Source organism: Dreissena polymorpha, chromosome 2 (genome assembly GCF_020536995.1).
Source record: "Dreissena polymorpha isolate Duluth1 chromosome 2, UMN_Dpol_1.0, whole genome shotgun sequence".
In the NCBI taxonomy this organism is placed as follows: Eukaryota; Metazoa; Mollusca; class Bivalvia; order Myida; family Dreissenidae; genus Dreissena; species Dreissena polymorpha.
Genome location: NC_068356.1, coordinates 83,728,526 through 83,743,834, shown reverse-complemented (window position 1 = coordinate 83,743,834; position 15,309 = coordinate 83,728,526). Strand labels below are relative to the sequence as shown.

At 35.4% G+C, this 15,309-nt stretch overlaps 1 protein-coding gene across 2 annotated transcripts; it reads right to left on the bottom strand.

Annotated features, from left to right (window-relative positions):
* Positions 1–2,251: 2,251 nt before the first annotated feature.
* On the bottom strand, positions 2,252–8,047 carry LOC127867867 (protein AAR2 homolog). Of its 2 annotated transcripts, none has more exons than XM_052409374.1 (6): positions 7,942–8,047; positions 6,812–6,979; positions 6,310–6,419; positions 5,368–5,464; positions 4,163–4,313; positions 2,252–3,271 (listed from the first exon to the last, which is right to left on the bottom strand). In XM_052409374.1, the coding sequence occupies exons 1-6, from the start codon at positions 7,974–7,976 to the stop codon at positions 2,678–2,680; spliced, it is 1,155 nt and encodes a 384-aa protein (XP_052265334.1). In that variant the 5' UTR covers positions 7,977–8,047; the 3' UTR covers positions 2,252–2,677. The 2 variants fall into 2 exon arrangements, with proteins under 2 accessions (XP_052265334.1, XP_052265335.1); XM_052409375.1 differs by lacking the exon at positions 7,942–8,047 and adding an exon at positions 7,619–7,825.
* Between the last annotated feature and the right edge of the window lie 7,262 nt (positions 8,048–15,309).

The following is a 15,309-nucleotide window of genomic DNA, read 5'->3' as shown; positions in this document are numbered from 1 at the left end:
TATTTGTTTTTTACACAAAGTTGGCTTTTCCTTTACTCATTTAATCTTTGATAATTTTAAATGTAATTCGAGTCATTGGATCAAGTGCAGGTCGGTGTTTTGATTGCAGACGCGATTCGCACCTATCATAATTTTGACACAAAGTGTCTGGCTTTGTTAGCGCGATTTATGACCGGTATACTGTCATCACCATAGCGACGCATTATCGCGACAACCGGAATAAACATTATGACACGGGGAACAACTTTTTTGACAATGTTTGAAGCAAATTTTACGAATACAAAGTCTTTGAAATTACTCGATTTTTTATTTTTTCTTCCGAATATTCGATTCGGAAAACAGTATCCGAATATTCGGCCCGGGACCGAATATTCGGATATTCGTTGACATCCCTAGTATTTATCCAGCTTACTATTGTGCGTAAAGGTGCGTCTGCTTTAAGTATCTTTGGGTTCCCTTTGAGTTTACTCGCTTGTGGGTACCTTGGTATCAAATATTGTTTCATATCACCTGAGATACTGCCTTGTCAGTGAAGTCTATTTACGAGCGATTTCACATTCTTCATACTTTCTTTGCTTGTATCACCTTCAGTAGATCTATATGCCTCGTCTTCATTCATTTCGTGTTCCAGAGCCCTTGTCCGCCGGTCAAATGATGATTTAATTATTATGTAACAGTTCATGGAATGCTTTGTTTTCATTTTTGTCTAGATTCAATTTGAAAGTCTTCTTTAAATTTGAGATGATATAATTCTTTATCAGTTCAACAAAAAGGTCGAGGCTTGGGTCCCATCCCGCGTTTGGAGTAAATGTGCTTTTTGGTTTTACTCGGAACTTATCGATTATTCCCTCCCATATTTGGGTTGCTTTCGGTGTCCGCAAAATATTCCTGTTATCGCATTCTGCGCTCCCACTCCCCAAGGTCAGCTAGCAATTTCACCTATCAATATTCTTACAACTTGGGATGAATTTGAGGCCCTTTTCAAGGAGATTTTGTTCAGCGTTGGTGAGTACGTGTTTTGATAGGTTAGTCACTCAAATTTCGTCTGGTCGGGTTGTTTTTGTAACGATTCTTGCGGTGATATTTGGGGTTAATTTTCCTTAACCTGCTTAGTTTTTAACGCTTTTGTGTTATTGCGCCGTTTAACATTCGTATTTGCATTGGCAGTGTTCTGTTTATTCAAGGTTACGCATGCGCAATTAATTTCCTTCTATTTCATATCAAATAGTTGAAGTTCGATATCAATTTTTACCATGATCAAGCAATGACCCACTATATCATCATACATTATTGGAAAGATAAATGCATAATCTTTTGAAAAAATGGATGTCATTAAACTCTATACGTTGTAACTCAAAATATTCACCTTAGAATAGACAAACCGGTTTTGACAGCTGTGCAGGCGACCATTTTGAGCTCAAATAGTATGACCTACTTTCAAAGCCGGGAACCATCAACAGAAAAAGTAGAGCACAAAAATGGCTTTTTTTCTTATTGCTTATAAATATACAATGTACCTTCAAATTGATACCAAAACATTCCATTTGCAATGTATTTTACAAATCCTAGGCAGCATGCACTGAACAATGTGTGCTAAGTATCAAACTGACTGCATGTAACCCTAAAAACAGGAGTTCCTATAGGGAACATTGGCTTTTAGTAAAATTAAAATATCACAAAAAATTCTCAGCCTTTTACAAGCAACTGGGTATCGGTAAAAGTTATAAGTTTTTATTATTCTGGTTAACAAACTACACTCGTTTCATATTGTAACCAGTGTGATTTGTGTTTTACTTGTATTTGTTTGATAACTATTCTTCAGTGCAGAATTTCTCTAAGAGCATTTTTTCATCAGACCACTGCATTTTGGGTGTAGCTCCTCCCTTTTTGGTTTACCCCTGCATTTTGATAGACCCCTACTTTTTTCTTACCCAGCTTTATTGACCTTACTCATATTTTATCTCACACTTGGTGTTTTTCATGATAATCTGACTCTGCCTTTTTTTATCTTAACCCTGCTTTTTATTTATCTTAACCATCTTTATTTATCTTTTTAATCTAACCACTGCTTTTATATCTGACCCCTGCTTTTTATCTTACCCCTGCTTTTGATATGAACCCTGCTTTTGATATGAACCCTGCATTTAGAATGAGACCACTGATTTAATATATGACCCATTAACTGTTCATTTAAATGACAAATGTCATATATTAACATGAAGATGTGCTGGACGAAATAAAAACAAAACTGTTTAGAAGAACATCTGATATAAAAGCAAATGTAATTTAAGGAATCAATTGACAATCAGATTTCATCAACATGCTGCTAATAAAGCTCAGTAAAAATTATGAGAACCTTAATAATAAAGCTCCTTTTTATAAAGTTAAACTATGTAAGAAAAAGCACTGAGACTTATGAAACTCAGCATTTGAGCCTCACTCTGGAAAACGCTTAATGCATTTGTGTAAAATGACATCCCAGACTAGCCTGTGCAGTTTGCAATAGGTAATCCAGGGACCTATACAAACAGGTCCCTGGGTAATCAGGGACAACACTTTCGGCTTAACTGCATTTTTCGTTTTAAAGAAGTTTCTTTCTAGTGAAAATCCATTTCAGGGGCAAAGTGTCGTTCCTGGTTAACCTTTTCCCAAAATGCGACTCATATGGTGTTCAATTTTACAAGTCCACAATCACTGGGGCAAAATCATCAGGCTCAGTGGTAAAATCCCACTTAAACTTCTTGGTAAGATGGTCCCGGAACTTTAGACCACGATCCCGAAGTTTGGCATCTCCATTACCTGCCTCAAGATTGGAGAAAAACTCCTGAAGTGTCGTCGTTAGGAAGTTACTGGATGACACAATATCCACAAAAAAGTCTTCAGGTATTTCGTGAACTTGAAAGTGTAACATGGCGATGAAATTCATATAAAGATCAGTGTAGCTGCTCAATGCTTTTTCACTACTGCACAAAACATGAACCAGCTTTTTCCATTGGTCAAACGCCTCAAAGACCTGACCAACCAGAAAGCAGATAAAGGCAAACTGGATTTCTCCCAGAATTCCATTGCTGTTGTTGGTGTATTCTGATTTGAGGAGGGACTCCAGTATGTAGGTAGAGTCAATGCTGTGGATGGTGACCTCCTGAGGGCTGGCCCCTTCCGGATATCGCTGCTTAGGGATCTTGGTGAACCGGATAGCTGTGCCAGGAACCACTGTCAGCTTGGGAAGTTTACCAATCTTCTCTGGCTTTGGAGAAGAGTCTGCAGCTTTCTGGAAGAAAACAAACAACAGAAACACAGTTGAGCCTCGTCTGGGAAAACTGGGTGTAATGCATGTGCATATAGTGTCATCCCAGAATAACCTTTGCAGTCTGCACAGCCTAATTAATTTAAAGAAATTCGCTTCTAAGTGAAAATCCAATTGAGGCAGACAGTTTCATAAATGATAAGCCTGTGCTAATAACAAACCGGAGGTACATACAGATATGAGAAATTCAAGTGCTTATATGGGATTTAAAAATGCAGATTTGAAGTGCGGTATACTAACGAATTTCCCTGGACGAGTTTAATAAAATATGGTATGAAATGACAATGAGTGTCAGATCTTTTTTATCACATGCTTTTAAATGAGCAAATGAAATAAATATTTCACACATAATGATAAATCCCGAATGTTGTTTACATTTTGTGACGTCATTTGATGTTGCAACGTCATTTCAGCAAAATAACAAAATGCGGTTGGTCAATCGAACGAAAATAAGCCAATAAAAACGCTCCAAAAGTATATTTAATTACACATGTGTAAGATAAAAATATATGTGACGGTTATATTACATGGGAAACAGGGTATGACATGTAATAAAATAAAATATAGTTCACATTTCAATTTCAAAATACCGGTATATTTTTCAAAAAGTCATGTAAGGTTTGTCCATATAAGCATTTTGACCATTGTAGTTCCTAGGAAAATACATTGTTCTTAATAGATTCAAGTTTTAAAGGCTTTATTACCAACTCTTAGATACTGACAAGCAGCAAACAGCATAAAACCTGAATAGACTGCCAGCAACTTGCATGCTGTTCAGGTTTTATGCTGGTTGCATATAGCCATTTCAATTTTGATTCTAATTTTAGTTAAGCCAAAACAATTAAGTTTACAAACTTTGACTTCCTCTGCCTCTAGTCTGCGACTCTCACTGTTGCTGGATGGAGACTCAAACTGGGAGACGGAGGTGATGGTGCCACATTCGGGCTGTAACCTTGACAACAGATCCTCACTCATGTGGGTCGTCAGGGATATCCACTTCTTGTAGCTGAAATGGTGTAGTCCTAATAAGTGGATATCAATTATCCTCATACGTCACTAAGGTATGGTGTCTGCTTAGCGAGGTGAGAGGTTTGATCCCCACTGTGGAAGCATTCTTTAGATTTTCCCCAAAGATATCGAGTACTGGTTCTACGTAGGAGCACTCGAGAGCGTTTCAATAAGCCTTAAGCTTTCTATGTAATAGGTTTATATAATATTAAACATTGATTAAAACCTATAAAATTATTTTAATGATTAATGACATGTACCCAATTCACAGCGTCTGCCATGTAATGTGCCTGCAACAATAATTTAAATGCCATATAATGCATCATCAACTGTTGCTTCTCCTGTCACAAATAATTGAAATTACAATATTTTGGAACACATTAAGAAACTTCCCATGAGGCACAACAAAAAAAGGAGGCTTTATGCATGTGTGTGAAGTGCCAACTCAGATTAGCATGTGAATTAAGCGCAGACTAATCAGGGATGACACTTTCGGCCTATTGCATATTTTTTTGTTTAAACAAGAGATGTGTTTGTCAGAAACACAATGCCCCCTACTGCTCCGCTTTGAATTAAAAAAAAATAATTTATTATATCCCTTTAAAAAAAATATTACTTCCCTTGTGAAAATGATCTGTACCTGCCAAATGATATAAAATATAAATTATCTCCTTTTAAAGCTTGTTACGTCCCTTGGATTTTGTTTTTTGACATTTGACCTTGAAGGATGACCTTGACCTTTCACCACTCAAAATGTGCAGCTTTATGAGATACACATGCATGCCAAATATAAAGTTGCTATCTTCAATATTGCAAAAGTTATGACCAAGGTTGAAGTTTGTGACACATAAAATGACAGACACATACAATGACAGACAGACAGGCCAAAAACAATATACCCCCAATCATTCGATCCAGGGGCATAAGAAAGTCTCTTCTTAGTCAAATATCCTTTAGGGTGCAAAGTTTTATCCCTGATAAGCCTGCACAAGCTAGGCTGGGACTTTAAGCACATGCATGAAGCACCGTTTTTCCAGAGCAAGCTCATTTACTTTTCGTAAGGATAGTGCCCCAAGTATTGGTCCAGCTCCTGTAGGTTACACTCCAGTCTCTCTTTATCCTCCAGTGTAGCCGCGTCCAATGATATATCTGAAATTGAGATTTATACATTTGCGAACCCTGGGTAAGGAAAATATTGATATTTCTAATATCTGGACTGTGAATAAACCACCGTTTTACTGCCCCATGTTTCCACCATAAGAAACCAAAATATTAGTGATTTATTAACACAAACATGTCCATTAACTCCTCATGAAAGAACTGCACATATTTATTTCAAATAATATACTAAATGTATGAGTAAAATATTAGCCATGATCTAGTAAAACGGGGCTTAATGCATGTGCTTAGTGTCATTCCAGATTAGCCTGTAAAGTCTGGAGAGAGACAGGTCACATAAAATTGGTTTCTTAATGAAGGCAATGTTACTGTCTCAGTGTTTACTTCTTATATATGATCCTCGCTCTTGGGAAATAGGGGCTTAATACATGTGCACAGTCCACACAGGCTAATAAGGTACAACACCTTCTGCTTCAAGTATATTTTTGCTAAGAGGAGACAAGTAAACTACCATAAAAACACAAAGTGTCTTCCCTGATTAGCTCAGGCGGGCTGCACACCCTGATCTGGGACTACACTATACGCCCATTCACAATGGAAAAAAAAGAATATATTTATCCCAAATGGGACCTAAAAATTCCCAAATGCAGGTTTCCCAAAATAATTTTTTTAATAGGTCTTAATATGTCAATTATCTCCAATTCCAGTTTTATACATTGAAATTTAGGAAAAAAATTATATTGAACTCTATTTTATTATATTTTTTATGTATAGGTAAGCATAAAGGCAACAAAATTAATTTCCCATTTCTAAATTGGTGAAAAAAAGCACTGGTATTTATAGGCACACTCGTTTTCTTCTTGGCTGTTCACTACCTTCCAACTGAGGGTCCCACTTCCTGACCACCATCTCCCTCTGCCTGAAGTTCCAGAAGAACCCACTTCTCACTGAGCAGTTGTTAGACAGGCCTGGCTTGCCACTGGAGCTGAAAACATTGACAGTATTCCCGCATTTCAAATTCAAAATGTACAAATAAACAATAAAAAAAAGCTTTTTAAATTAATAGTATTTATTCTATTGTATACTATCCGACTCGTGTGTGTGGTGCTGGTTTTTTTGTTGTTTGAAATCGCAAAATTTAATTTCATTCATCTATAAAAAAAACACACAACTTCATTTCAACAATCTACAAAACAAGTTAAAAATTGGGAGCTAATTCGGGGAAAAAATAAGTTATACAACTAACAGACGCAACCGCTCACATGTCATTGTGTAGTAAATGCATGGTGTTAACCTACTAATAGACATAATATAATTCACCTGTAATATTTGTAGTGAATACCAGGTGGTAACCTTCTAATAGACATTATAATTCACCTGTAATATATGTAGTGAATGCCAGGTGGTATCATTTTAACACCTCTGAATTTGGGTCCAGTAGTCCAGGAGTTATAGTCGATACCAAACTCAGAACCTTCCGGCATGTTAAGAAGAACAAACATGGCACCTTCCTTGAACAGGACCTTAGCTGTGTCGGAATTCATGCTGAAATGATATTATGAAAACCTAGCATACCAATATCTTGAGATGATTTGAGACTCGATCAGGAAAAACAGGGTTTGATTCATGTATGTTAAGTGTTGTCCCAGATTAGCCAGTATAGTCCGCAAAGGCTTATCAGGGACTCGACTACCTGCTTTTATGCTATTTTGTGTGTAACGTTAGTTTATTCTTACCGAAAGTTTCCTGTTCATAGTGTAAAAAAAAAACACCGCAATTAGGTCCCCGCCTGCATTAGATCACTATATGATTACTGGAGGGTTCCCCTTTAATAATAAGAATTAGCACTTAGCAGTCCAAACCCTGTTCTGATGTAAGATAGTACATACATACATTTCTTATTGGCTGTGGCATGAAAGACATGCCTTACTCAGCAAAAAATCATGTAAAAGAATAAATGGAAGTGATAGACCACTAAATAATCTAACATGGGCCCCTCTGTAAAAGAAAGTGCATTAAGCACAAGGTGTTCTTTCACTGCTTATTGATTCGCATTTTTTTTTTACTAAAAAACTTAAAACACACGTTTCAATAATGTTATGCTGATGTATTCGATACAATACTATTCTCTTGGATAATGATGAATATAAATTAACGTATCCGAAACCAGAATCCGATTTATACCTCAAGATTGTTACCAACTATAAAAAAGAAGAAAAAATTAAATGTTCTTCTGTCAAATTGAACTTATAAATCCACTTTAATAAACTGAGTTGATCAAATCTGCATTGCTGTTTTATATTTTGTCAAACAGAGACATTACACCCGTTTAACAGTCGTTTATGAAACAATCAATGAGAAATCGGTAACAAAGGGAGACTATTATACATTTCAAAAGATGTGGTTATTTGCTACTAAGTTTGACAAGAAAGATCTTAAAAATATATACGGCATTGATTGTGTTGGTGAAAAATGAAGAGTTTACCTAAATCTACGTTATGACTCACCAGACTTTTGTTGATTGCTGTACTTGTACTTTCATTGGAGGCTTACACAGGTCAGCTTACGTGAAATGCTGGGCCAGACAGGTACGCCGAAAAAGACTACTCGATGTTGGCATTCAGTGCGTCTTATGGGAAAAACGCACGATCTCTCATATTCACACATTATCTATTATAAAACATTGCAAACGACTTGTTAATTGTGTTATAAATAATTGAAAGATTTACATAGCTCACCATCCTGATACATCCTATTTAGGAAAATGATGCCTTATGAGCTTAAAGAATTCTCATTTACGACGATGCCATGTATTGTCAGGCGTGGAAATATAATGATTGCAGTGATGCAGAAATAGATTATATGAATAAAAACTGCATGAGCCATGTTTTACATTGGTACCTATAGACCGTTCCATAATTTAGTCATTACATAATTATCTCCCCTGAATTCTCTCCGCGTCCGCCATTACACTGCTGCTTAACAATCGGTAACATATATAAGAGAGCACTGATTATTCAACGGATGAATTTCTTTCTAAATTCTAAGGCCGTCATAACATGGTCTTGGTTGTCTTGGAAAACTAACACATTGACACATTAAAAAAAGCATTTAATTAATTTAAATGCAATATTTTTCATTTGACTATTTGCATCAATCTTGAAATCGTGTATGCCTTTGCATTCCAGTGTTTAATTGCCCCTTTGTTCTGCATAATCCGATTATCTCGTTTTGATCAGATATTGTCCAGACTTAACTAACCACATGGTGTTATAAACCAAACTGGGTGGCAGATGACAGTCTGGTCATTAAACACAATTGATGATGCCACCATGTCACATCTTCCTGGTAGTATTAAGCAGTCATTTGGTAAGATAATTTACCTCCGACAAACTTAACAGTTGCGTAAATAAGATATGTTACATATTTTACAAATTAAAAGTAATGTCCAATATAGACTATCAGAAAGTGTACACCGTAAAGATACTAGCCCGTTTAATTTATGAAAAAATAAAGTATTTAAAAAAAATAAAAATAAAACATTTAACGTATTTAGCGGGTATCGGTTAATTAAAACTACGTCATTCCGTATGAAGATTTGATGTTACGGCAATGCACGAACGATATCATAAAACAATAAATTATATTTGACACCAAACAGAGGTAAAAAATATTTAAAAAAATATATATGTATATAAATATATGTGTGTTAAAATGTTAGATATGTGTCACTCATACTCACTAGTAACGAGTTTTCAATATACATGAATACACAGTTCAATTTGCATCATGTAAAGTTGTGTTTTTTCATTTGTATGTTAATATTCCTCAATAGCGTCATTCTTTGTACAAAACCCATCAAATTAAAATTACATGTAAATACTGTCATGTCCTTTGCTTTTAATATGGCTTTGTAGTATGTTTATTTTCAAAGCACTCCTTACACTTTCTAACACTCATTTATTTATCACACTAGCGTCCTCATGCCATTGATAAGTATATTTTTATAATTAGATGTATTACTATTGTAGTTTATTGAAGCTTTTCTGCAAAAAAAATATTACGGCTTATACATAGAGCACTTTATTGTGTCAAATTGTCGGCCTTTAAGTCTTCAGATAATCTTTAATTTGATGCTTATGCCGCTTTTTTAAAGTTGCAAATAAATGTATTAATAAATTCGTTTGGCGCTTAATAATATATTTTTGAAATATTATTTAGGTGTTTTTTTATCGGAGTTTTTTTTTGTGTGGATTAATAGACTAAACATTTGGTGTCGTTATCCATCTGTTTTGCGTTACTTCAAAGACCTATAAAATACAATTTTTAGTATGTTTAGCTTTATAGCTGTTAAATGATTCAAAGATGAAAATATAGATATATCACATAGATCGCATTCTCTTCATCTTCCGAATAATCACATAAAAGGTCGTCAAGATCAATATCACTCTCTCATGATAAAAAGCTCGTTTTTTAACGTAACAAAATTCCATCTAAAAAAAATTAATATAAATCCAAACCACAATTTTTATCTCTGATATCAGTTAGAACAAGAAAAATAATGGAAGGCGTATCAAAAATATCATACTTAATATAATATGTAATGACCTTGGAATGTAGATTTTTACCAAATGAGATCAATTACAAACAATTAGTGATAATTAATTGCGCGAGAATCTTTTATAAGTATTAATTAAAATATAATCTGCTTGATGTTGCGGCTATTAAAATCAACACAACAATACATGCGTGAATTGTTTGTGAAACGTTAAAAGTAACAAGTCTAATCAAAGACATTGTATGAGCGACTGAACAGGCAAATTTTCGCCGATGATTACCACTTGATTACAGATAAAAAAAACAAATACACGAAAGCATTTTAAAATTTTTATTTGTACCAATCAATCTCAACTTCAAACAATCATTTAAACAACAAAAATGTGATAATCGCCTCACATTAATTCATAAAGTAATTTATTTATCCGACAACGGTGAAGCGGGTATTCTCTACGTCTTTGGCTTTTGGAATCGCAGACTCGCACAAGTTAGCAGCAGTGTAATGGCGGACAGTCATGTGACTGACAATATGGCGGCGGTCAATTTATCGATTATGGAACGGTCTATTGTATTTATGGCGCACTATGAAATAATTGCGACTTACGTTGTCGCAATAATGAGAAAATGGATCGGAATTTATTCATAAATACCGTAATTACTCTTTTTCTGCTTCAAAAAATTAAAATAACATCACAGCTTTGCTAACTCTTGTCCGAAATCACATGGAACAAACAGGTTTAAACGTAAAACATTCTGCGTCCTTAATAGGACGAAAGTGTTTGAAAGTATGATGGGTGAATCCATTGTTGTCTACCGGTAACATGGTTTTATTTACCCAATTACGTGAATGTAATGGTCAATTGCCCTCAGACATGCACCTGCCAGTTTTTATGACCTTAAGCCGATTAAAAAAACATGATCGAAGTGAAACAAGATAAGCGTAAACAGGACTGTCAAAAAACTGTAAAGCGCCTTTGAACGCACATCTCGAGTATGAAAATGGCGCTATATAAATGTGGTATAAAAAAGGACCGAAATCTGTAGAAAAGCGCTGTAAAATATACTGTACGAAAATTAAAAGACATTAAATATGGACAAAACCCCGCATGTCCGAAAATTATGAGTCACGAAAAATAATTATTTTTTTGCTAAAAAAGTCGTTATTATTTTAGAGATAAGTCGTTATACCATACTGTGTTGTGACTTCGAGTGGCTATATCATAATTACGAGTGGCATCTTGCCATCAGTTTGCTTTGAGGTATCAATTACCATTAATGTTAATAAATACTTAAAAAGTAAGTCGTAATAAGAGTAGGAGTTTCCCAAGTCGTTGTAGTGAGATCATTTTACATGCACCGCGAACAATCGCGATGAGTAGGGTAATGAAATGTGTGGCTTCGAGTTTGCGGGTCGGCGGAGTGCAAATATTGGAATCAGTACGTATGACCCGAGTTTGCGGTTCGAAAGAGTGCAAATATTGGAATATTGGTATGACTTTCCATTTCTGGATTGACTTTCTTATGAGAATTCAGCGTTAAGAAATCAAACGAAAAGGATGTTAATCCCGTCTATTATTGTATTGTGGTGAAAGTTTAAATTCAGAAATTCCATATATTATATATATTTGTTAACCAGAACAAAATAAATAAAATAAACATTGAAAAGCAATCAAATAAAACTGTGTATATTTAATAGCTGATTTATGCTATAGTGTTCTATTCGCTTGTTAGGTCGCCAACACGCTTATTTGAAAGAACGACTCAACGAGAACTCTACACTTCAAATTGATAAAATGAGCGTCTAATAATAAATAGATTTGTCGTCCTTTTCGGCGTTGTGGCGGGTATAGTTGAAATTCTGGGTTGCTATTAAGTTAGTGACCTGTTTCAAGTCCACAAGTCAGTCATTGTGTACACACCGGTCTTACTGACCTGTGTACTAACGCGAAAGGAATTGGGGGTAGCACTTCTTTTACGAGTGAAAAGTGAAAGCGATAATGCTTTATTTTGATAAATGTAAACATTGGATCTAAACAGCTCCATTAATAAAGAATAAAATTTTAAAAAGAAAAGAAAAGTAAACCTTAAATGGACTCGAACCACTGACCCCTGGAGTCCTTGAATAAAAGTCTCCCGCTCAGACCACTCGGCCATCCGTGCTCATATGTCAGAAAATGTATTTTATACATAATTTAAGCAATCCTCGTAGTATCACAAAATATAACGACAACAGCAGAACTCTCCAAATTATTCAATCGTTTCATGTTGCAATGCTTTGTAATTTTCAGGTTTTTAAATCGTCAAAAGATGCATATAATGGATATTTTAGAGTATGGTAAATTTTCAGTATTACTGTTTCATCACAAATATCATAATAAAAACAAAAATTTACGAATCTGAACACAACTTCTTTAAATTTTGTCAATTTACCAAAACGTGAAAAGGCGCCTTTAAAGGGATCTTTTCACGGTTTGGTAAATTGACAAAATTGAAAAAAGTCGTTTCAGATTCGCAAATTTTCGGTTTAGTTGTGATATTTGTGAGGAAACAGTATTACTGAACATTTGCCATGGTCTTATATAGCCATTATATGCATCTTTTGACGATTTAAAAAAACTAAAAATTATAAAGCGTTGCAAGCGAAACGATTGAATAATTTGGAGAGTTCTGTTGTTGTCGTTTAAATTTGTGAAACTACGAAGATTGCTTACATAACGTATAAAATACGCATCTTATGTATGCTTGGCAGGATAGCTCAGTTGGCTAATGCGTTTTTACTTCAGGATTCCGGGGGTCACTGGTTCGAGCCCTGTTGTAGGCTACTTTTTTCCCTTTTTTTACTGGAGCTTTTAAGTTTTAATGTTTACATTTATCAATATAAAGCATTTAATGACAAACTTCAAAACATGCCAAAATCTGTGAAAAGGCCCCTTTAACCCCCTCTTCGCAGAGCAATGCCTATGTTATGGTCATTTTCTTCCTGAAGCACAGCCAACTTAAAAGAAACCACCCCCATGCTTTTCAAAAAAGTATAGCAAGGTAAAAATGGCCTACGATGTTTTATTTGTGTCAAGACAGATCTCTGGTTTGATTGCGTGACCTGTTTTGATTACACGTTCAATCACATCTGCATCAGCAAACAAATACTTGGAACATAAAAGTTAACCTCGATCTGCAGACAAAATATTTGAACGACTAAATGCACAACAGTGTTCAAAGAAATAAACCATATAAGCCATCTTACATATTTGGACATTTATTGATTAATAATTGTGTAGATCAATCAAGACTGGTCATAATACGACAATTTCCTTTATAACTACCTATGGAACGCCATTACTGACTGCATATGACTGTTGTCGTTGTTTGCAGTACATTAATCATTATTTTCAGTGGAATATTCATTATGCTTTGTGCAATTTTCTTTACGTTCGGTACAGTCGTCATTGTATGCAGTAGTTAAAGCATTACGCGAAGTAGTAACAACATTATGTTCTGTCCAAACTTCTTGACGTTCTGTACATTCAACATTGTGTGTAGTAGTTTTATCATTATGCGCTGTGCAAACGTCTTTACGTTCGGTACATTGGTCATTACGTGCAGCAGTTACACCATTATGTGCAGTAGTAAGAACATTACGTGCTGTGCAAACTTCTTTCCGTTCGGTACATTCGTCATGACTCATTATGTGTAGTAGTTTTATCATTATTCGCTGTGCAAACGTCTTTACGTTCGGTACATTCGTCATTACGTGCAGCAGTTACATCATTATGTGGAGTAGTAACAACATTACGTGCTGTGAAAACTTCTTTCCGTTCGGTACATTCGTCATTATGTGTAGTAGTTATTTCATTATGCGCTGTGCAAACGTCTTTACGTTCGGTACATTCGTCATTACGTGCAGCAGTTACATCATTATGTGCAGTAGTAACAACATTACGTGCTGTGCAAACTTCTTTCCGTTCGGTACATTCGTCACGAATGTACCGAACGTAAAAACGTTTGCACAGCGCATAATGATAAAACTACTACACATAATGACGAATGTACCGAACGGAAAGAAGTTTGCACAGCACGTAATGTTGTTACTACTTCACATAATGATGTAACTGCTGCACGTAATGACGAATGTACCGAACGTAAAGACGTTTGCACAGCGCATAATGAAATAACTACTAGACATAATGACGAATGTACCGAACGGAAAGAAGTTTGCACAGCACGTAATGTTGTTACTACTCCACATAATGATGTAACTGCTGCACGTAATGACGAATGTACCGAACGTAAAGACGTTTGCACAGCGAATAATGATAAAACTACTACACGTAATGAGTCATGACGAATGTACCGAACGGAAAGAAGTTTGCACAGCACGTAATGTTCTTACTACTGCACATAATGGTGTAACTGCTGCACGTAATGACCAATGTACCGAACGTAAAGACGTTTGCACAGCGCATAATGATAAAACTACTACACATAATGTTGAATGTACAGAACGTCAAGAAGTTTGGACAGAACATAATGTTGTTACTACTTCGCGTAATGCTTTAACTACTGCATACAATGACGACTGTACCGAACGTAAAGAAAATTGCACAAAGCATAATGAATATTCCACTGAAAATAATGATTAATGTACTGCAAACAACGACAACAGTCATATGCAGTCAGTAATGGCGTTCCATAACTACCGTATTTTCAGTACACGTCTCTGATAAACGCGATTACAAGTCACGATATAATTGAGCGACAGACGATACATGGTAATGTACATAATCAGCGGCCAGCGGACCGTAATTAATTGTACGCCTATTTTAAACCAACACGTGACGATCCTAGTTTAAGTACAGACGACCGTCTTTTGTGAACATTCAGGTTTCAATACCGCCTTTTCCCGGTTCACTCTAACGTAAACTCACATTTAAGGAGCATTAAAGGGGCATTTTTACAGATTTTGGCATGAATTGCAGTTTGTCTTTAAATGCCTTATATTGATAAATGTAAACATTGTATCAAAAACGCTGCAGTAAAAATTCAAGAATACTCTTAAAAAAGAAAAACAACAACCTCAACACGACTTGAACCACTGACCCATGGAGTCCTGGAGTAAAAGTCTACCCACATAGACAACTCGGCCATCCGTGCTCATGCAATGATTGATGTATTTTACACTTAATAAAAGATTAAAAAATAAAAAAAAGGAAAAACAATTATATTTTTTTTGGCGGGGGGAGGGGTGAGAGGGGGTATAATGTGGGGTGTGGTCATTTATTAGACGATCTTTCAAAAAATAAAAAAAAGGAAAAAAATGG